The sequence below is a fragment of the Fusarium odoratissimum genome, assembly GCF_000260195.1.
Source record: "Fusarium odoratissimum NRRL 54006 unplaced genomic scaffold supercont1.33, whole genome shotgun sequence".
In the NCBI taxonomy this organism is placed as follows: domain Eukaryota; kingdom Fungi; phylum Ascomycota; class Sordariomycetes; order Hypocreales; family Nectriaceae; genus Fusarium; species Fusarium odoratissimum.
Genome location: NW_022158779.1, coordinates 138,960 through 159,613, shown reverse-complemented (window position 1 = coordinate 159,613; position 20,654 = coordinate 138,960). Strand labels below are relative to the sequence as shown.

General features: G+C 48.4%; 9 protein-coding genes across 10 annotated transcripts; 5 read left to right on the top strand and 4 right to left on the bottom strand.

Annotated features, from left to right (window-relative positions):
* Positions 1-448: 448 nt before the first annotated feature.
* FOIG_13432 (uncharacterized protein) lies at positions 449-2,184 on the top strand. The gene has a single exon (XM_031214585.1). The coding sequence runs from the start codon at positions 461-463 to the stop codon at positions 2,051-2,053; it is 1,593 nt and encodes a 530-aa protein (XP_031055676.1). The 5' UTR covers positions 449-460; the 3' UTR covers positions 2,054-2,184.
* FOIG_13431 (uncharacterized protein) lies at positions 2,048-3,077 on the bottom strand. 2 transcript variants are annotated; one of them, XM_031214584.1, is made up of 3 exons: positions 2,640-3,077; positions 2,391-2,585; positions 2,074-2,338 (listed from the first exon to the last, which is right to left on the bottom strand). In XM_031214584.1, exons 1-2 carry the CDS (start codon positions 2,813-2,815, stop codon positions 2,441-2,443), a joined length of 321 nt encoding a protein of 106 aa, XP_031055675.1. In that variant the 5' UTR covers positions 2,816-3,077; the 3' UTR covers positions 2,074-2,338; positions 2,391-2,440. The 2 variants fall into 2 exon arrangements, with proteins under 2 accessions (XP_031055674.1, XP_031055675.1); XM_031214583.1 differs by having other exon boundaries at positions 2,048-2,585.
* Positions 3,078-3,384: 307 nt separating this feature from the next.
* FOIG_13430 (uncharacterized protein) lies at positions 3,385-5,935 on the top strand. The gene has a single exon (XM_031214582.1). The coding sequence runs from the start codon at positions 3,745-3,747 to the stop codon at positions 5,389-5,391; it is 1,647 nt and encodes a 548-aa protein (XP_031055673.1). The 5' UTR covers positions 3,385-3,744; the 3' UTR covers positions 5,392-5,935.
* Positions 5,936-6,238: 303 nt separating this feature from the next.
* FOIG_13429 (uncharacterized protein) lies at positions 6,239-7,141 on the bottom strand (the record flags this gene model as incomplete). Its single annotated transcript, XM_031214581.1, has 2 exons — positions 6,239-6,530; positions 6,579-7,141. 2 exons carry the CDS (start codon positions 7,139-7,141, stop codon positions 6,239-6,241), a joined length of 855 nt encoding a protein of 284 aa, XP_031055672.1.
* Positions 7,142-8,622: 1,481 nt separating this feature from the next.
* Positions 8,623-9,740, top strand: FOIG_13428 (uncharacterized protein). The gene has a single exon (XM_031214580.1). The coding sequence runs from the start codon at positions 8,696-8,698 to the stop codon at positions 9,572-9,574; it is 879 nt and encodes a 292-aa protein (XP_031055671.1). The 5' UTR covers positions 8,623-8,695; the 3' UTR covers positions 9,575-9,740.
* Positions 9,741-10,319: 579 nt separating this feature from the next.
* FOIG_13427 (uncharacterized protein) lies at positions 10,320-12,315 on the top strand (the record flags this gene model as incomplete). The annotated part of the gene is made up of 3 exons (XM_031214579.1): positions 10,320-10,633; positions 12,029-12,057; positions 12,281-12,315. The coding sequence occupies 3 exons, from the start codon at positions 10,320-10,322 to the stop codon at positions 12,313-12,315; spliced, it is 378 nt and encodes a 125-aa protein (XP_031055670.1).
* A 977-nt stretch (positions 12,316-13,292) lies between these two features.
* On the bottom strand, positions 13,293-13,738 carry FOIG_13426 (uncharacterized protein; the record flags this gene model as incomplete). The annotated part of the gene is made up of 3 exons (XM_031214578.1): positions 13,293-13,346; positions 13,402-13,516; positions 13,620-13,738. 3 exons carry the CDS (start codon positions 13,736-13,738, stop codon positions 13,293-13,295), a joined length of 288 nt encoding a protein of 95 aa, XP_031055669.1.
* Positions 13,739-14,278: 540 nt separating this feature from the next.
* On the bottom strand, positions 14,279-16,216 carry FOIG_13425 (uncharacterized protein). Its single transcript, XM_031214577.1, has 5 exons — positions 16,069-16,216; positions 15,908-16,013; positions 15,500-15,861; positions 15,056-15,453; positions 14,279-15,000 (listed from the first exon to the last, which is right to left on the bottom strand). The coding sequence occupies exons 1-5, from the start codon at positions 16,129-16,131 to the stop codon at positions 14,340-14,342; spliced, it is 1,590 nt and encodes a 529-aa protein (XP_031055668.1). The 5' UTR covers positions 16,132-16,216; the 3' UTR covers positions 14,279-14,339.
* A 541-nt stretch (positions 16,217-16,757) lies between these two features.
* FOIG_13424 (uncharacterized protein) lies at positions 16,758-19,370 on the top strand (the record flags this gene model as incomplete). Its single annotated transcript, XM_031214576.1, has 3 exons — positions 16,758-16,811; positions 16,863-16,934; positions 16,983-19,370. 3 exons carry the CDS (start codon positions 16,758-16,760, stop codon positions 19,368-19,370), a joined length of 2,514 nt encoding a protein of 837 aa, XP_031055667.1.
* Between the last annotated feature and the right edge of the window lie 1,284 nt (positions 19,371-20,654).

The following is a 20,654-nucleotide window of genomic DNA, read 5'->3' as shown; positions in this document are numbered from 1 at the left end:
CATGTTTATCTGAATGGAAACGGCACATTTTCGGAATATCATCCCGCTTTCCCGCCCTTTGAATGAACCTTTGCAGATCCTTCAGAGTGAGAAGCATACTAGATGCACATATTTACTGATCTAGCTAAGTCCATTGCTCTGATCACGGCTTCTACCATTCGTTTCCTGAATGACGCCACCCATGCAATGCAGAGAATACTACCCAACAGATCCCAAATTATCCATCCCTGTCGATGTAACATACTAGATACTTATATTGGCAAAGGTAAATCTCGTTCCATGTCCCGAGTTTGGCATATTCGGAGCGATTTGCCGAAGTTGCTACTTCAGGCCAAGGGTCCGAGCTTGGCATTGCCCGATACAATAGGGACTCTGTGTTTCCGATTCGCCTTTGTTATAAGTTCCCTGACTTGCACGCTATACCAAGTAGCTGTGATGTAGGTTTTGCCATTTTCCAAATATGAAATTTTCTTCGCTCTCTGCTTGGGCGACCTCTTTCACACCAGCACTTGCTGGCTTGGTCGGACACCCCCGCGCCACCACCTTCAACAATCCTATCATCTACTCTGATTTTCCAGATAACGATGTCTTTCTTGGCCCGGATAACTACTACTACTTCTCGGCTTCCAACTTTCATTTCAGCCCTGGAGCCCCTGTTTTAAAGTCCAAAGATCTGCTCAACTGGGATCTCATCGGCCATTCAATTCCCCGCCTGAACTTTGGCGACGGCTATGATCTTCCTCCCACCTCTCGATCCTACCGCGGTGGTACTTGGGCGTCATCACTCCGATACAGGAAGAGCAACGGACAGTGGTACTGGATCGGATGTATCAACTTCTGGCAAACCTGGGTATATACTGCCTCTTCGCCCGAAGGTCCTTGGTACAACAAGGGAAACTTTGGCGACAACAATTGCTACTACGACAACGGTATACTGATTGACGATGACGACACCATGTATGTCGTATACGGTTCTGGTGAGGTTAGAGTATCTCAACTGTCCCAGGATGGATTCAGCCAGGTCAAATCCCAGGTAGTTCTCAAGAACACTGATATCGGTGTGCAAGATTTGGAGGGCAACCGTATGTACAAGATCAATGGACTCTACTACATCCTTAACGATAGCCCAAGTGGTAGTCAGACCTGGATTTGGAAGTCAAAATCACCTTGGGGCCCTTACGAGTCAAAGATCCTTGCCGACAAGGTCACTCCACCTATATCAGGTGGTAATTCGCCTCATCAGGGTAGTCTCATCAAGACTCCCAGTGGCGACTGGTACTTTATGTCCTTTACTTGGGCTTACCCTGCCGGCCGTCTCCCGGTTCTTGCACCGATTAAGTGGGGTAGCGATGGTTTCCCAATTCTTGTCAAGGGTGCCAATGGCGGATGGGGATCATCTTACCCAACGCTTCCTGGCACGAACGGTGTGACAAAGAACTGGACAAGGACTGATACATTCCCCGGAAACTCACTTGCTCAGTCCTGGGAGTGGAATCATAACCCGGACGTCAACTCCTTCACTGTCAACAACGGCCTGACTCTTCGCACTGCCAGCGTCACGAAGGACATCTACCAGGCGAGGAACACGCTCTCTCACCGAACTCATGGCGATCATCCAACCGGCATAGTGAAGATTGATTTCTCCCAGATGAAAGACGGTGACCGGGCCGGACTTTCAGCGTTCCGCGACCAAAGTGCATACATTGGTGTTCATCGAGATAACGGAAAGTTCACAATCGCTACAAAGCATGGGATGAATATGGATGAATGGAACGGAGAGACGAAAGACTTGGGGCAAATAAAGGCCACTGCTGATGTGCCTTCTGGAAAGACCAAGATCTGGCTTAGGCTTCAGCTTGATACCAACCCTGCCGGAACTGGCAGCACGGTCTTTTCTTACAGCTGGGATGGTGTCAAGTATGAAACACTTGGTCCCAACTTCAAGCTCTACAATGGCTGGGCATTCTTTATTGCCTACCGATTCGGTATCTTTAACTATGCTGAGACAGCTTTGGGAGGTTCGATTAAAGTTGAGTCCTTCACAGCTGCATAGGAAAATTGGGATGATGTTGAGTGAGGATGTAGTCTTGGGGTATAACTAAGATAGTACAAACAGGGTTTTAGACTCATTAACTCCAAACAATGACATTGTACCAATGACAAGACAGTTTTCATCAACGACCCTTAGACAGCCAAAGAAGACAAGACTCAAGATGGCCCGGCCGCAACATGAAAGATGACTAAATGAACTTTGAGAACTCCAACTCCGCTGAGATGAGGCGATTGAAAGGAATTTCGAATGACAATGGGGTATATAAACAAATAGGAATCATTGAAGCTGGGAATGAAAACTTAGCCACATTCAACAGGATAAACGAAGAAATGCCAACCTTTTTTTATCCAGCTATCAGTGCTTCATCATGAGCTTTCTTCCCATCATCTATCTGCCTTGAGGCGGATTATTCTGTGAATAAACTGCCATGTATTGGGCCAACCGATCGGTGACAGGACGTGCTTGCGTATCGTAGACATATCGGTTGATGCTGTAGGAGCTTGGTTGATTCGCGCCGTCTCGTATCTGTGTTCTTGATCCGTTGTCAGGATTATAGGGATTGAGAAGGTCATGGATGATAACCTACGAGCTCAGAAAGCTACCAGCCACTGCGACGGTAGAGACGTTGGAGGCGGAAGCTCCAGGTGGAGTAGCTCCAGAAGCGGCGGACATTTTTGGAGATGTGATTGATGTTTTTTGAGCTTTCGCGTCAGATTCCAAAGTCGGATGAATTGAAAAGTTTGTTGCATATTGGTGCCGCATGGGATTAAATACACGCAGAACCAAGGGGGATCAGCGAGAGCGACATGATTCAGGAGTCCCGAAGCAGGACTTCTTTCAATCGGACGCACATACATAGCCGCACAACCGTACCAAAGCTCGCGAAAATGTGGTGGGGAGATTGATGCCTCATATTACTATAGGTCAACAATGCATTGTTTTCTTCGTAGTGTGCGTCGAGTGGTGCCTCAACAGACATAAAGGAGGTCTGGATTTCCAGGACTTTGTCACAATTGTGATGAGGGGGCAGCAGAGCCGCGTGGCAGTAGACACAAAATCACATCTGTGACAAGCTCAAAGATAGCAGAAGACTGTGCATTGCATGGGGTCTGCAGGTCTTGTGTCCAAGTGTAAAAACCCCGCTCTGAAATGTCAGGTTGCAGGCGTGAGATTGGTCGCCACGTCACCATTTTGAGGCCATCTTACAGGGATCAGTCTCACTTGAAATCACAAACGTGATATTTTCTGTCCAGTGATAAGTCTTGGTGTTATCACGCGACTGGTGGCTTTGTGATAGAGGGTTGGATTCGCTGGCAGTGTCATCATCGCACATTCATTTTCAACCATTGTCTCCCAGGCTCCCACCGCCTGCATTTCAACCCAACATCATACGTTTTGCGGCTCATCAATCAGAAACAATTTCGCCCATCATCTGGCTTTCAGTGATCATACGGTAACGCCCGTTTTCTGTTCCCTTCTTTCCTCCGACGTCATAGCGCCGTGAACGATTGGAGAGGCAACTGTCAAACTCGCGACAGTATCAGGCAATTAGCTGCCTTATCAAGCATCTTCTATTTTCGTCCGTTGTGACTTTGCTAAATTCGCAAACAAGGCTGTGTGACTCTTCAACCTCACTTAAAAGAGCCTCCAAGTACGGCGTTATTCACCGGCATAAGTCCAAGCGCATCATCATGGTCAGAAGTCTAAGTGATGAGAGTGAACACGACGGTATTGGAAGATGGTTTGACAATGACGACGAAACGGTTCAATCGCCGCAGCCAATTTCCATGGAAGAAGACCAAGAACTAAAGGAAATCCCCATCGACGTGGTTGGCTCACCGAAGGAGACGATAGCCTGGCTGACCGACCTCCGACAAAAAACTGAAGAGGTTCGACTGTTACACCCTGTCACAGATGTGCCATCAGTATCGTCCGTGCCTTCACTTAACCTATCAGACGAGACGATGAGCTGCAGCACGCGCTCTGTTCACAATGCTGCTGGCTTATCTACTGATGACGAGACAACAACTATGAGCCAACTCGGTCTCGCGACCATAGAGTATGGTTACGACGAAAATGCCCAAGATGTTGCTTCAGACTCTTCGTCAGACAGCTCTGGGAGTTTGTCTCCGGTCTCCTGCCTGTCACCAAGTAACACAAATATCACATCACCTGGCTCTGATGGGTCTGACCAGGACTCCATAGAATCGATAGATGACATACCTGAGAGTACCTACGAGTCCTATTCAGCCGAAACAGCTCGAATGGGCTTACAAGGGTCTTACTGGGCCTACGGGAGTGATCTGGAGACATCGTATTCGGATCAGCACCATCAAGCCTGTGATGCTGACGACGACGACAACAGTGAAGCGAACGAATCCACGCGCAGGGAGGAGCCTACAGCCGCTGAAGTTGGGTCTTGTACAGGGTCGACAGAAGCCAACGGTCTAGTGCAGCACAAGGATCAGCCACCTAAGCGTGCGGCTCAAGACGACGAGAACGAACACCAACAAGTCTCACGGGCGAAGAAGTCTAAAAAGCAAGAGGACTCCCACCTCAGGCTGGCTTGCCCTTTCTACAAGCACGACCCGATTCGATATCGCCGCTGCCACGCCCACGTTCTCAAGCGCAATAGCTACGTGAAACAACATCTCTTCCGCTGCCATATGCAGCCCATCCACTGCGATATATGCCTCAGCATATGGTCGAATGTCGAAGAGCTTCGAGAGCATCGCCGCGCTCAAATATGCGAGAAGAGAGAGTATATTGCCCCTGATGGCATTACCCCCGAACAAGAGCGCAAACTACGGTCGCGGCTTGGAAGTCAGAACAAGTCGGAGAGTGATCAGTGGTTTGAGCTCTATAGCATCCTTTTCCCATATGCTCAGAAACCGAAGTCTGCATATCTGAACGGTGAATTGTCCGAGGATGCGGAAAGTCTACGCGAGTTTATTGAGGGTCGCGGTACGAATGTGATGATGGAACAACTAAAACAGTCAGGCCTCATTTTGAATGGAGAGAACAATAGCCGGAGAATTGATATAGAGTTACAGAACAGTCTACAGAACGCTCTAAGTACTATGTTTGAGGGATGGCAGAATCAGCGAAGGGGGGTTCATGAAGATGATGGTGGTCGGCAGACCAAGAGGCTTAAACCAACTCCTGGAGAGTTTCCATCCAACAAGGCTCAGATGCCTGTGAGGACTGACACTGGAAGTACGAATACTACTGCGACAATGATGGATGATCAAATTGAGGGGGAACAGACCAGGCCAACTACTTCATCCTCTCAACAGAAAGGAGAGATTGTCCTCGGACTTTGGAAGCCACCTTCCTAGCATTTACCCTACCTTGAATCTATGCTTTTCTTTCTTTTCATTTTATGATCTTGGAATATTTCTTTCTTACTTATTTCTCTGTCAAAATTGCACTATTCAACTATCTATCACAGAACCCCATTTTCTCTACTTTTGTGTATGCCCCCCATAGACCTTCAAGTCTTGGGACAAGGCGCCCACCTTCCTCAGCTCTTCGACAGGCCTCTTGACAGCCGAGGTTATAAGATTGACATGATTTCCTGTGGTCTTTAGCTCATAGTTACCTTTTCCATAAATCTTGTCGAGGGCTTCCGAGAGCTTTAAAATATTCGGAATTTCGGTCTTGGAAAACCGGTGTACGTGGTTCGTTTTGTTGATTTTGCTGGACGATGTCATTGCGTAGAACTTAAGTGGTGGATCGTATCTGTAAATGGATGGATAGGTTGAATTAGCAGAAGGTCGAGATGTGTTGAGACTTAAATTTGGGTAGCAGATGTCCAAGGTGGGCTACAATGAGAATTTATATTGAAATCTTACACTTAACAAATGAGTGTACAACATTGCACATGCTGGGCCCCTCCTTGAGTGAAGCTTCTATAGGTCACATCAAGCCGTCCGCGAATTCCGATATATGCCGCAATCTAAGCTCTAGCTGTGAACTTGGAGCATCACCAGGTTCATTTTCTTGGGTTACCAGCTCTAGAAAAGCAAACATTACACATCACCCACAGTTCAAAGCCTATTGATCTGGTGAATCACTGAGAATAGCGTCAATATATCTCGGGACCGGATGCAAATATTGAGACGATCAGTGATATCTTATTAGTGCTGCAAGCAAAGCGACGAGAAGATGCAGGACAAAATCAGATTATTCCGGCTTCCGTCCAATAGTCCACCGAACCTCAAATCCCATCACCGAAACGCCGTCGTCTACCTCTTGTTGTAGCTTGTCGCAATGTTTCTCCACATCTTCATGAGAGTGAATCCACTCAAACTCTCCCCGGGAAGCAATACCATTCAAGGCCTGTCGTGCGTAGTTGACAAGTGTATCCCCAGCTCTCTTTCGGACTTCGGGTCCCTCACTGAAGCTGCTAAAGTCGATGTGTGAGCAATCGACGTAACCAGCCTTTCTGAAGTGCCCCTCGAGTGGCATTGGGCTTCTGTTAGAGGTCAGCGGATCCTTGATGACGACTGGAGGGAATGCTTACGTGACATCGCGTCCGACTGATAGTCCGTACCGGACATCCGTACTGATCCATTTCTGGTATGCTTCAGTTATTGGAGTAGCATTGAACTTGGTGAATCCTGTTTCGTCCCACAAGATGTAACCTCCTGGTCGTAGAAGTGATTGAAGGTTCTTTGCTACTGGCACCCAATCCCCGGCTTTGAGAGCGACCATCAAAAGTCGAACGTGCACCAAGTCATATTTTCCCACAAGATTCTCGGGGATTGGCTCGAAGACATCCCCGAGTGACAACTTGACATTTGATGGAAGCTCGCCAGGGGGGAAGAACTTTGAATCATCTATGTCAAACCCATCAAGACGAGCGTCTTGGTGGACTTCCGGTGCGAAATCTCGTAGCCAGACCCCAGTGCCAGTTCCAACATCGGCTACTGCAGGTGGACGGCCAAGAGAGTTGAGATATGACTTGATGTTATCGGGGATCAAGGTCTTCGTAAGATGTAACCAAGTGATGTGCTGGTAGTCGAGGCGATGTTCCTCAACGCCCTTCTTGCCGCTGTTAAGAGTATAAATCTGGGGTCCAGTCATGTTGATATATATGCTTGAATCACTGCGATTAATTTGAGGGTAGGATGTAGCACTTGAAGGTGAACGGGGATACCCGTTCCAACTTATAGTGAGAAACATAACAAGACTGGCATTTCAGCACTCAAAATATCTGGCTATACCCGTGAAGTGGTGCCGTTAGCCGATTGATGATGTTGGGCCATCGATATGATTGGTTCATCCCATCTACTAAGGATTCTGATGATAAACCAGACGTGACAGCATGAACGAATCTTACTCAGCGCCACGATCAGACACGGTAAAGCGCCCATGATATAGCGTATTTCTTTCATCCTAAGACAAAAGTGCTCGGAGGGGCTTTTGCGGGACTCATTATCCTGGTGCAGTCAGTATTCGATTGACATGATCGCCAAACTCTTGCTGGATTGGGGTGTGTCGGGGCGGTGACTAATGGCCGGCTTACGCGAGCTTCGGGGCTTCAGTGAAGAATGGCTCGGATGGAAGTGCTTTGCACAAAAGGTCGAAACTATGGATCACATGAATTGAGTCTTATAAGATCTACCCGTCTAAAGGGTATGTCAAAAAAGGCATCTCGTGATATTGTTGTGAGGGAAGGACGTCTTTTATGTAGAGTAAGACTTGAAACATCGTCTCTGTAGGATGCGACAGCACTGCTTTATCGTAAAAGCCAGAGCGCCAGGCTGAGAAGGTGACGAATGATTTTGATCTTGTCCAATTTTGGAAGATTAAGGCTGAAAGCATGCTTCGTATAGAAGTCGGGGGTTTATAGCTTAGTTTTACTAGCCTTGGTTGAGAGTGAGATTGCTAATTCCTGTAAAGCTTCCTGTGTCACTCAGAGGACCATGATAAATCGTATAAATAGTTTCTATTGGAGTATTTATGTCCGCATTTACGTTTAGTGATGTAGAAGGTGGATCTCAGCACGAATAATGGGTTGGCTAGAGCGAGCGCCATATTGTAAACTCCAAACCGAGTGTCAAAACTACTTGTTGCATACAATTACCGCTAGAGCGTATATGAATTCTTTGCCAAGTATAGTGGAATTTGTCAATGATCTAGAGCTGCCCCAGCATATGCACCACGCCGCGTAACTGTCTGGTTAAGGCTATGTCGTTGCTAAGGTGCCAAGCTGGGCTGGACACCGTGACATTAGAGTCTTAAGGTTGGGTGCTGAGATAAGATAACAATACTGACATCCTAGGTATTTCCCATTCTAAAATTAATTAATTTTGGAGAATAGCGCATCATTTCTACATAAGTAATGAGGCTGAGTGGTCAGCTAGCGCTGCTATTCGTCCAGCTACTAACAGAGGCAAGGATGGTAAGCTGCCAAGACAACAGGATCGATACTAAGCCCACGTCACGACAGCTCCAAGCCTTCTTTGCTCTGAATATGGAAATAATCTCATTCGAAATAGCTTCAGAGACGTCGCTATGATAGTGACGCGCCGCTAACAACCTGGTTCGCCGACACTTCATCATTGCATCAAATATTGCGCCTCGTGATTCATCTCAAAATATTCTTTAGGTGAGGGGAAGACTTTCTATAAGACAATGGTTATGCACCCTCAAAGCAACAGTTCCGAAGCATCTTCACACCAAGACACTCATAACCAACACCTGCAAGCTCTACCGGGCGCTCACAACTCTTCCCCCACCGACCTCCACTTCATAATATTTGCACTCCAAACTCAAACCGCAACAATGCCTTCCATTACCAACATGGTCACAGCGCTGGTGTATCTCGCTTCTGCTGCGAGTGCCCTTCCCGCTAATGTCGCTCGCCAACAGACCAGTGAATGCGCGACTGGTACGTGGTACTACTCTTGTGACACCAACGTCGGCTGTTTCGACCACGATCCTTGTGCCAACCCTACTCCCGTTTCTGGCAAAACACCCGACAAGGCGAAGGACAAACCCACTTCCACAACATCATCATCTTCGATCAAGACCATCGTCCCTGCTACGTTGTACGACATCTACCCTGAGCATCCCGATGAATCTAGTGGTCCGGTCAACGGCGTTCATCTCGAGACTTGGAAGGACAAGTCTCAGGTTGAGCAAGTGATCATTTTCAAGGACATCCCCGCAGACGCAAAGGACTGCGATCTGTCTTGGCGTCAGGGCCCTCGCTACTCTCGAAGATTCCTCGTCAAGAACAGCGATGCACAAGCTGATGCACGACCTCTATCTGGTCTTCCCGAGAACGTTGTAACATACAACTCCATCAAGCCCTTCGACGATCAGAAATCGATTGGCGGCCCCAACTTTTCTTTCTGGGATGATCGTGAGGAAGACACCCATGTTGTCGGGGGTGTCGACTGCGCTGAGACTATTTCTCTCATCGTTGGACTCCGAAATCCCAAGGGCGATTCACAGGTCTACCTTGAGCAAGATGAACATGAGAACGGCTGGGCACTGACATATCACTGATTGCTTCATGTGGTATTTGAGGAATTAGTAGATAACGATGCATCTGAATGCTATTCGGTTTTGTTATTCTTTAGGAAGGTCGTTTTAATGTTGGTTGGGTCAAAGTTAGCTTAGTGCGATTCGATTCATGAATTTTCTTAGTTTACATACTTTAATCACTCTTTCCTTGCATAATTACCAACAGGCGGTCGTCATGTCGTTTCTGTCGTCGGGAGTTGAATGACTAGCCATTTAGTCGCAATGAGCTCGTCATTCACCTCGACCTTTACCTCAGTCACCAATACCACCTGTCGTTGGTCATTACTGTGCCACTACGTATGCAAGGAACCATTGTTCGGAGCTATTATCATCAAGACCTCGGTTGTACGATTCTAATGCCGCAATGATTACCAAAAATGGGTGTTCCGGCGTCCTTGATGTGAGATCAGTGATCTGTCGATCTTAAAAGGTCGAGCATAACTCAATCGATGGCTCATCTTTGTCGCCAGTCTCAGTTTACCTATGTTGCTTCCCCGTTTATGCACTCTACCTACCACCGCTTTATTCCAGCCAGGCCTGTAGCCTCTTGTTTTGTGTTCACGCCAATATCTGCCGCCAACATCTGTCACCAACGTTCGCCACTATGACTACAGGATTCGAGATTGTCGGCACAGTTTGCGCGCCGTACTAGCTCATCCATGCCTCAACTGGGTTCATATCTGAGTGTAAGACAGTATACGATGGGGAACCCACCACTCATCACGACATGAAAGAGCACGCCGAAAACCTGGCGCAAGCCTGTGACTTGACTTGGGCTCGCTACGAGACAATGAGCTCATCCGAAAGGCTGTCTGATGCCGAAAGACGGGTTCAGAAAACTGCAAGAAAATGCCACACTTCTGCTCAAGCACTCCTGGAAGAACTACGCTATGTGACAGACAAGCAAAAATTTAACGACTGCATGGGAGCCGTCGCTTATGTGGTCAAATCCAAGTTGCACCGCAAGAAGATCGAACGGATAGAGGCGGGGTCCAAAAACGACCAGCAGGAGTTGCAGACAATTCTGCAATCTGAGATTTTGTATGCACGGTGGTCTTCGTACGATTCATGGCTAGCGATGGTTCTAGGTCACAAAATAAGGCTAAGAAGTATCTCGAGATGGAGGGATTCCAGAATGTGGATATGGGCATCCAAATTTTGAGAATGAGCTTCGTTGTATGCCAAGACCCATGACAACCATACCCAAAACGTCTCTGATGAGGCGTTGAATTGTTACATACGATTCCTGACGCTAAACGTGATCTTCAAAGAACGGTCTAACTAAGCATTTACATCTATTCTTGCTTAAGCTACTTCCTTAGTTTATCCCAACAGTGAGGAATCTACACCACGAATCTAATAAGCCTCTCTTCTCTTCCGGAAATCTTCTTCTTGCTTCCGCAAAGACATCGTATTCCAAGGTCCAACTACAAGCTTTACGAAAGCTGTTTTCATGAGTTCCGCAGCGATATCCAAATCGTCTTGTCTTCAGATCGTTGCACTTATGATACCCAAAGGCGTTCGAAGAGAGCTTTACCAGCTTCAGCCATCTTTGGCCAGACCCAGTACCACAGTCAGGCTGATTGCACTACAACACGTGTTTCGTCCCGTCCGTGAAAACAGGATTCTCGGCATCACCATATTGTATACTCCGAAGCCATTCGAAACTCAATGGGCTCCAGTATCTCCATCGGCGACTTATGTGTAATCGAAAGTAGTTCCCATTTAAGAAAACTATCTTCTTCCAACACCTCTTGGACGTGCTACGTGGGCGTTCCCAGACGTAGGTTATGTTGCACTCTGGGCATATGTAGCAAGGACTGACACAGCCATCGTCTCTCCCTGAAATTGGCTTTGGAACATAGGCGCAGCAAAGAGTGTACTCCAAACTGTTCAGCAAGCTTTCCATAGCGGCTGAGGAATGTGGACAGAGGTGACTACAATCTCGGAGTACACCTCTCATGATATCTCGGATCGTTGATTTCCTTCCACCTGGTCCGCTGATTTCAAATCTTAAGGAAGCCGTGGCGACGATCATGCCCGGATACTTTTGGGCATCAACTTTGATAGTATGGATGCATTGCTGTGAAATGAGGTCAGGATTCGCATCGCTCCTTTCGAAAGAAGCATGTGATTTGTCCATGCAGCGGTCGTGGATGGGGTATCGGGCCCAGGGTTTGGGGAGCCTCCATTGAAACCCGGGTCTCCGGTGAGAGCATACATCGAAATGGCCGAGCAATCCAACACACTTGTTTCTCTTTCCGCCGTTTACAGGAAAGAAGATCCCGGGATGGTCCTTCTTGCAGCCGCTGCACCTCCTCGGTTCACATAAAAATATCAGCCTTTCTCATAGTTCCTCTGTGCTTATGGCCCGGCACTCATTGCATAGAGTTTGGCGGCGAAACGAAGCATATATCTCGCGACTATCCCGAACAGCCACTGGCGCTGTTCTATGCCAGCGGCTGGTATGTTGAAATTTGAGAAAGACGGGATCGTTGTCTATATATTGGCGGAAACCTCGTGACGTTTGGCGGAGTATATACAGTGAGCTGTGAGGAAGAAATCTGAGGATAATTTCGAGTATTTCATTGGGTATTTTGACCGTATTGACTTTTGTTGGTGGAATAACCATCTCTCGCGGTGTGCCCTCGCTTTCTAGTGCCGCATTCGAAGATGAACTGATAACAGCACGATTCCCGGATCCTGGACAGCCCTTTTTGTAGTAGCGAAAATAGTGAGCAATGTTGGCGAATGTCTCCATAACGCATCGAAGGCGAAAAGTGTTCTCCTTTCATATCAAACTATGATGGGTATCTCTTCCGCTGAACCCTAGGGTTCAAAGTTTATATGGTGCAAGGTTTTTAAATCTGAGTCTAATATCACACAACCTATCATGTTGGTTTTCTTCTAACTCTAACAGAGACATCATTATGATCTGTGATAAGGTTGAGAGGTTGAAAGAGGCTTCAGCCCCAATGGTGTAACACTTGCACTGACTTCAATGTAGGGAGCTGCAGCTGCAGTAATCTTTCATCTTCCATCAAAGTCATATTAAACCTTCGGCCTTCTACTGGCCAAGAGAATACACTATACACTGGTTATGTCTTCCAAACCGCATTGGCCAGCCTCCTTTGTTTCCAAAGCTTCAAAGTGCAAGAGCCCCGAGTGACACGTATGTTGTTATCAACCTTTTCCTTATTGCTCAGTGTTAAGTTCGTTCACAGGCAAGAGTATTGAGACATCCGCTTATGAAATCACCTCATAGTGTTGAAGGACCACATAACATCTAGGCTGATACTTAAAGATGGAACGCACTACAGATTTCAGTAATTAAACATTTAAATATAGGTGTCACTGGCAAATCTTTACGAGTAGCCTCAGAGTGTAGTATCGATATAGCCTGACCTAGATTTAACCTATTAATCGTGTAAGACGACTCAGCATGTCTAAGTAGAGTGCTATGTCTCTCTGAACTCATATTGTGTTTTACTAAGCGAATGATTGTTTCAAGAGTGCCAAAGCTAAAGACCAACAAGCGAGTGCCGTGTGGGGAGTTCTTCGAAACCAACAATTCAGCCTATACTATTGGACGGCAGGAGAACCGCAAGGCCTCACTTTGAGACCGTCTATTGGAACTTTTGAAGCATGTCACTAATACTCGTAGCAACAAGTCCAACAATCATCACTCTGGGATTCAAGGTCAGTTATTGTCAAATTTGGGCCAAGGAGGTGATCTAACCTTCTTAGAGCGGTACTGTCTCTTGGTTAGGGCAAATAGATACATGAAATATGGAGTAGATATAGCTTACCAATCCTTCTGGGCAGTTAATGTCCTTGTCAGCACATAGCAGCCAGCAGATCTCAGACTTCACTGCCTGATGTTCCTCCCTCTGCATCGGTACCTGCGAGAACTTGATAGAAAGGCTATGAATCGGTGTCAGCAAAGGAACATTTCCTATGCAGGCCGCAGTGAACTGTGGGTTGTAGTAGTGGAGCCCATGGGATACCTTGCAGAGAGGCCGCTTACGATATATCCTGATCAGTTGACAGAGCCTTTGGCTTACTGCCCTTGATCTTCTCCAAGAAGGACGGCGCAGCGACGATGCCTTGGGCAAGGGAAAGAATAGCGACGGCTGAGTATTTCATGATGGAATAAGAGCCGTAGGTAAGATGTATTGGTTATTCGACTTTGTTCGATGCGATTTGGTTTGGAAGGGCTGGAGAAGAAGAGATGGCTCTTGCCTTTATAGCCGATGAGATCTTTCATTTCAAGAGAAGATACAAGGATGAGCGTACCTCCAGATACGAGGCTCTTCCCGCGGCACCGGACATGACAGCATACCGATGGAAGTCGGTCCGAGACATGCGGTGAGAAATACTCTGTGCAGCAAGTTCAGAGTAATGCCGGCGTACGACGGTATCACGAAAGCCTGAAGATAACGCGTTTATCGCCATGTGAGACGTCGTGCTTCCATCGTCTGTGGTCATTGACGCCCCCCAGGAATGCTGGTAGAACGATGGGTCTGAGACATGTCAATCACTCATTCGATGGATCTTCCGGTATGCAACGAGCGACAGCCCCGGGCTTCTGCTTTGACTCCGCTTGGTTATACGTCAGCAGGTCGCCATCGGAACATTGTTCCTGGAACTTGGAGGTCAATACGATCAATTCGTTTACTCAAGTAATGATTGAAGTCGCCATCGGCTATTATTACTGTTACTAAATCTAGGGCTCTTGTGACTCCACCTAAGCAAGTTCAACCTGGTCGACCTTTCTATCCTTCTTGCCATCCTGATCCAATCGCCCATTCTCAATGTCATCCAGCTTACCAGCATGAAGAGCTCCGTGAGAGGTCCCCTCAAAGATGGCCTGGATTTCCTCCAGAGTATGACCCTTGGTCTCGGGGAAAAGGAACCAGATAACAACGATGAGACAGGCGAGAATGCAGCAGAAGACAATGTAGTACTTCCAGCCGATGTTCTTCATGGCAATTGGGTTGACCTGGTTCCCAACGACAAGACCAACGAATGTGCTGACGTACATGACGGAGACACCGCGGCTGCGAAGGGTATACGGGAAGATCTCAACGGTATACGCTTGAAGGAGAGGGGCCCAAGCAATAGCGTAGAAGAAGAATGTGATAAACACAAAGCCGACAATAGCCTTTCCGGTAGTTTGGCTTCGAGTACTGTCGAACGAAGCACTAAGAGCGGTCCAGATAATGTACGACACGAACATGCCACAAGTCGAAAGAAGGAACAGAGTGCGACGTCCAAGTCTGTCGACTAACATAGCACCAACGAAGATCGCGGCAAGCCAGTTTGAGATCTGCAAAAGACCGTTGATGAGAGTCTGTTCCTTAGCAGCTGTGATACCAATTGTGTTGAGGACGAGAACAAGGTAGTAGCTACAGGTGACGTTAGACAGATACACAAACGTGGGGCCGTGGTTAGACAACATACCTGACGAGGTTGATGCCGTTCCACTGAGCAAACCAACCCACGATAACGGCAATGAGTGTTCTCTTTCTGTTCGCGGGAGTTCTGACGAGTTCGAGCCAAGAGTTCTGTGACATGGCATCGGCTTCGTGCGTCAAAGCACCCTCAATCTCTGCCATCTCGAAGTTGACAAGTGGAGCGTTTGCGTCGCCGCCGGCGTGATACGTGGCGAGGATCTTGCGGGCTTCTTCGCGTCGACCGTGGGCGACGAGCCATCGGGGAGATTCGGGAAGGAAGTAAACGGCGAGGAGCTGGATGAAGGGGAGGGCTCCCTGGAGAAGAGAGGGGATTCTCCAGCTCCATGTTGAGTCGATCTTGAAGGTTCCGTATGTGCACCAGGCGGCAATAATACCTCCGAGGTACTGTCAAGTCAGTGGGTGCCCTCGACTATGAGGAGCTGGTACTTACGAAGGATGTGTTGTACAGTGCGGTAAGCTTTCCTCGATGTGTAGGATAGGCAAGCTCAGTGATCAGGATAGGACTCGGCTGAGCCAAGAAACTTGTGAAGAAACCGAGGATAGCTCTCGCCGCAATGAAAGTCTCCAAGCTCTGTGACACAGCTTGCATGATTGCGAAAGCGACACAAGTCAAGGCTCCGACCATCATGGCTGTCTTTCTACCGAATCGATCGCATACGTAGGTGACGAAGAATAGGGCGATGACCTTTCCAGCTGGGTATACGGAGTTGAGAGCACCGAGCATGGCGCCTTCGGGCTGTCCAAAGTAGCCTCTCCATTGAGGGAGGGTCTGAAGACCGTTCATCATCGACCCTGTGCATGTTAGTAAGAGGATGAAGTTGTCGCGTGCGGAACATACCATCATAACCAATTGCGCCGGATGACACGAGAGGAATAAGAAGGAGAAGGTTGAGCTTCAGGAGATGCGGTACGCGATACCAAGGTCGAGCATCATCGGGAAGTACCTGGCCAGAATGTTAGCATCCAATGCCACCATTTGCATCTCAGGAGTAAACTCACTGCTGCAAGGTCATTGCCGGCAGCCGCGGCAGCACCTTTCTTCTCTGTTGGTGAGGAACCCATGACTCTTGGAGATGATCGATGTCTTGTCAGATGTCCCAACGTCAATCAGCGACTGATGATGAATGTTCAGAAACCCAAAACCCCAGGGTCATTGAGGTTAATTATATCTGAGCCAACGAAAACAGAAAAATATTATGCAGATCCAATGCTACCCCACGCGGTGGTAAACTGACACCCCATGGGGAAACTTGGGGCGTTCTTTGTCGCTTGAAGAGATTGACAACTTGTTTGATGGGGTCTTGGCCTGACGCGTTTGGTCTGGATCCGACGCTATTCCCAGCTGTTCCGAGACTTCGGACCAGGCTACCATTGGTCCACTGTCATGTCTTCCGAAGCAGCGTTCAGCTGATTGGCCTCAATCTCGCTCATGACTCGAGCCTTGACCAGTTTTCTAGTCTCCGTTGTCGTTTTGCCGAAGCTCGTTAAAGTCCGGTGGATGCTTCATTGCCAATTGAACCAGTCCTAAGCTGAAGATATCCCCCCTCAGGACCTTCACAAAATTAGCGATCCAGTTCCCCGAAGTTGACCCGCACGCAAGTCAGAGAGAGGAGATCCGGGCTTGCTTATTACTCGCGAGTATCAGCATCCGTCTCTACCCCAGTAGTTTCGAGGCATACAACGGCAAAATGGCAAACACTGATATTGATGCGATCATACAGTCACTGACGCTGGAGGAGAAGGTACGTTACACCATCAACCGTCTGAAGACGGATTCAGCTAATTCTTATCAGGTTTCCCTCTTAGCAGGTCGGAACTTCTCAGAAACAGTGGGTTATCCAGAAAAGGGAGTTCCTTCGATCAAGGTGAGTTTGATCTCTTGACTCCTCCAGCTATTTACTAACAGAATCAAGACCGCCGACGGTCCAAATGGAATTCGCTCAGCAGCAACAGATCTCGACATCAAGTCGGCGTGTTTCCCAGCAGCATGCAATCTCGCAGCGACATTCGACCTAGACCTTGCCGAGAAATTTGGCAAGGCTCTAGGTGCTGAAGCGAGAGGCAAGCGAGTCAACTGTATGCTCGGCCCAACAGTCTGCATGCATCGCCATCCTCTCGGTGGTCGTAATTTTGAGAGCTACAGTGAAGACCCATTTCTTACCGGTAAAATGTCCTCAAAAGTCATACAAGGACTTCAAAGCCTTGGTATATCAGCTACGATAAAGCATTTTGTGGCCAATGAGCAAGAAACAGCTCGTACGACTGTTGATGAAATCATTGATGAACGTGCATTGCGCGAGATTTACCTCAGGCCGTTTGAGATTGCTGTGAAGGAAGCGAATCCTTGGGCGATTATGACAGCTTATAATCATGTCAACGGTGTTCATTGCGATGAGCATAAGTGGCTCCTGCAAGAGGTCTTGCGTGGTGAATGGGGCTGGAAGGGCCTTGTCATGAGTGATTGGGGCGGTACAAATTCCGTCGCTGCAGCACTCAATGCTGGTTTGGACCTGGAGATGCCTGGTCCTCCCCGTCTAAGGAAGGAAGATGCTGTCAAGGAGGCACTTGAGCGGGGAGATTTGACAGAAAGCACCATCAACGAGCGCGCCAAGTCTGTTGTTGAGTGGGCGTTGAAGCTCAAGGCGCGTGAAGCAGAGCCACACTCTGTCGCTCTTGGTCAAGACACTAATACCCCCGAACTGCGAAGCATGATTCGCGAGGCTGGAGCGCGGGGCATCGTCTTGCTGAAGAATCAGGGAGACCTCCTTCCGCTGACCAGGGAAAAAGTTCAGAAGAAGAAGATTGCTCTTATCGGATTTGCTAAAGACGCCATGGCCCACGGAGGAGGTAGTGCGGCTGTCAACGCGTACCGCAAGATCACTCCCTGGCAAGGGTTGCACGAGGCCCTTGGCGATGACGTCGAGTTCACATACGCGCGAGGCGCTCATCGCGAGCGTCTGCTTCCTGCTATTCATCCCGATGGTCTCTGCGGTAAAGTCGTGGGTCTTGATGGGAAGCCCGGCTTCAGTCGGCAGCTGTTCAAGGAGGGTGAAGCTGAGCCCGTATCTACTGTTGGACAGCCAACGTCTGCATACTCGCCTCTGGGATCACAAGAGTCACTGTGGAGGAGACTTGAAATTGTCGGTGACTTTACGCCGGCTGAGACAGGAGAGCACTACATCGCCTGCTCTGGATTGGGGCCTACAAGGGTCTATGTTGATGGCGAGATTATTTACGAGCAGACTGCCAACTGCACTGACCCCATGGGCTCTCTGTTCCTCGCTGCTCCAGAGCCTGAGTTCCGTCACAAATTCGAAGGCGGCAAGACTTATCGATTACGTATCTGCAGTGATCCACCTACCAAGATCGGCCTGACCATTCTTGAAGGTCGCAGTGGCGTTCGTGTCGGCTTCTCACTTGAATCCGACCACGATGCAGATCTCGTCGGAGAAGCTGCTGACGTTGCCAAGGCTGCAGATTATGCGATCGTATTTACCGGACATGATCCTCAATGGGAGACTGAAGGTCGAGATCAAGATGGGTTCAATCTTCCTCGAAAGGGCACGCAAGACGCTCTTGTGTCTACAGTGGCATCGGTCAACCCCAACACCGTGGTTGTCAACTCTACCGGCGTTGCTATCGCCATGCCTTGGCTCGAACAAGTCCCCGCTGTCGTGCAAGCTTGGTTCCCCGGCCAAGAATGCGGTTACTCTATCGCGGATGTCCTTACAGGAGCTGTCAATCCTGAAGGTCGACTACCAGTGAGCTTCCCTAAGAGCGTTGAGGACTGCCCCGCGCACGGAAATTTCCCTGGCGAATATGTAGATGGACAGCTCAAGGTTACTTACGCCGAGGGTGTTTTCGTCGGATATCGTCACTTTGATCGACTTCCTCGGGAGAAGGTCAACTTTCCATTCGGTCACGGCCTGTCTTACACGACTTTTACATATGACCTAGGCAATGTGTATCGCGAGGGTGATGATTGGTATGTTTCTGCTCAAGTATCCAATACTGGAAAGCAAGCTGGTGGTGCATTATTACAGATCTATGCTGGTCCAGCTGAGCAGTCTCCTGATCATCCGATCAAGGCTCTCGTGGCTTTCCAGAAGGTCCGATTGGAGCCCAGTGAGACGAAGTTGGTTAAGCTTCTGGTGAAACAGAGAGACTTGGCACATTTTGATACTGGACTGAAGAAGTGGGTGATTGATGAGGGCGAGTATCGCTTCTCCTTGGGAGTTTCTTCAGCCGATATTGTTGGAGATACTGTGGTGAAGGTGCAAAAGGCTGTTTTCGATCCATAGATGTAGTGAGGTCAATTCTACTATAATCACGATAGTCACTTTCTTTGTCCTGACACATTCCATGGTGTGAGAGCCGAAAATCGCTGCTTGTCTTACCTAGAGTTCACGGAATGATCCAAGTATCGGTCGCCAATAGGCTCAATCACTGAATGGACTAATAGGCCAAATCCTCCAAAAATGCTATGCGAGTCTCGACTCTGCCTCCATTCATCATGCACCTATCACTTCCAGAGCTCTCCTCTACTAACTCGGAGGCGCTACTTTCTGCTGCTGGATCTGGGTCTGGGTATTGGTCCGGGACCGAACGTTACCAACACGCCGGTACACTAGAGACCCGGAACCCAACGCGTACGTAATTAGGCAATAGTCTGCTGTTCCTCGGATCGGGTCCGAGACTTTGATCAAAGCCGTCTGACTCGGAGGGAATCCGGAAGGGGTCACGAAACCATCTCTTCCGGAGCTCCTGTGTAAGTGAGTATGGCAACACCACTTTCAGACACCAGGATGGTATAATAGAGTTGAAGTGATGAAAGGGTATGCCTGAGACAGATGAGGTGTTCTTCACACAGCCTATTTACGGAGCTCAACATCACCCGAAAACATGCCAGCACCTTATTCGGGGCAGTGCCTCTGTGGCAACGTGAAGTTCACAATTTCATCGGAACCAGTCACAGTACTGTCATGCTTCTGTGAACATTGCTGTATAGGGGCTGGTGGCACTCATCAACTGGTAAAGAATCTCATTTAATGAGTTGTTGACGAGCTAACCTATACCTGGCAGATTGGAAAATTCACGACGCAAGATGTCAAAGTCTCCACTACCGCAGAAGATGCTATTACGAAGTACTCACTCTCCGACACATCGAGCGGAAGTTCCAAAGAGAAAGCATTTTGCCGTACATGTGGATGCACGCTCTGGACTATTCCGGCAGCAGCAAAGGGAAAATTCTACATGATCCGGCTCCCATTGCTGGATGGAGGGTAAGTAAAGTAACTACCCTATGCTCATTGCGCTCAAGCCTAAAATGTGGTTTAGGCTCAAGTTCCATCCAGCGAATGAGATTTTTGTTAAAAATCGGCCAACTTGGGTGGAGCCAGTCAAAGACGCGGGTCAATGGGAGGAGATGCGAAAGTGACGCGCAGAGGAGACGAGACAAGAGTGAGGGTGCGGAGAAAGAGGGGAACCTTGCTTGTTGGTGGATTAGAACAAGGGCCGCCGATTGGTCTGGAGAGGTCAGGCTCCATCATCCACGGACCTCGGCTGGAGTTATTGAGCCAAAAGGA

Excerpts from the sequence above, each read along its gene's own strand:
- FOIG_13425 (XM_031214577.1), bottom strand. The coding sequence starts at position 16,131 with ATGGGTTCCTCACCAACAGAGAAGAAAGGTGCTGCCGCGGCTGCCGGC. Across the intron at positions 16,014-16,068 it reads CCGGCAATGACCTTGCAGCA|GTACTTCCCGATGATGCTCG; the intron begins GTGAGTTTACTC and ends CATTCTGGCCAG. Across the intron at positions 15,454-15,499 it reads CACTGTACAACACATCCTTC|TACCTCGGAGGTATTATTGC; the intron begins GTAAGTACCAGC and ends CTGACTTGACAG.
- FOIG_13430 (XM_031214582.1), top strand. The coding sequence starts at position 3,745 with ATGGTCAGAAGTCTAAGTGATGAGAGTGAACACGACGGTATTGGAAGA.
- FOIG_13428 (XM_031214580.1), top strand. The coding sequence starts at position 8,696 with ATGGTTATGCACCCTCAAAGCAACAGTTCCGAAGCATCTTCACACCAA.
- FOIG_13431 (XM_031214583.1), bottom strand. The coding sequence starts at position 2,815 with ATGCGGCACCAATATGCAACAAACTTTTCAATTCATCCGACTTTGGAA. Across the intron at positions 2,586-2,639 it reads GCTGGTAGCTTTCTGAGCTC|AACACAGATACGAGACGGCG; the intron begins GTAGGTTATCAT and ends CAACGGATCAAG.
- FOIG_13432 (XM_031214585.1), top strand. The coding sequence starts at position 461 with ATGAAATTTTCTTCGCTCTCTGCTTGGGCGACCTCTTTCACACCAGCA.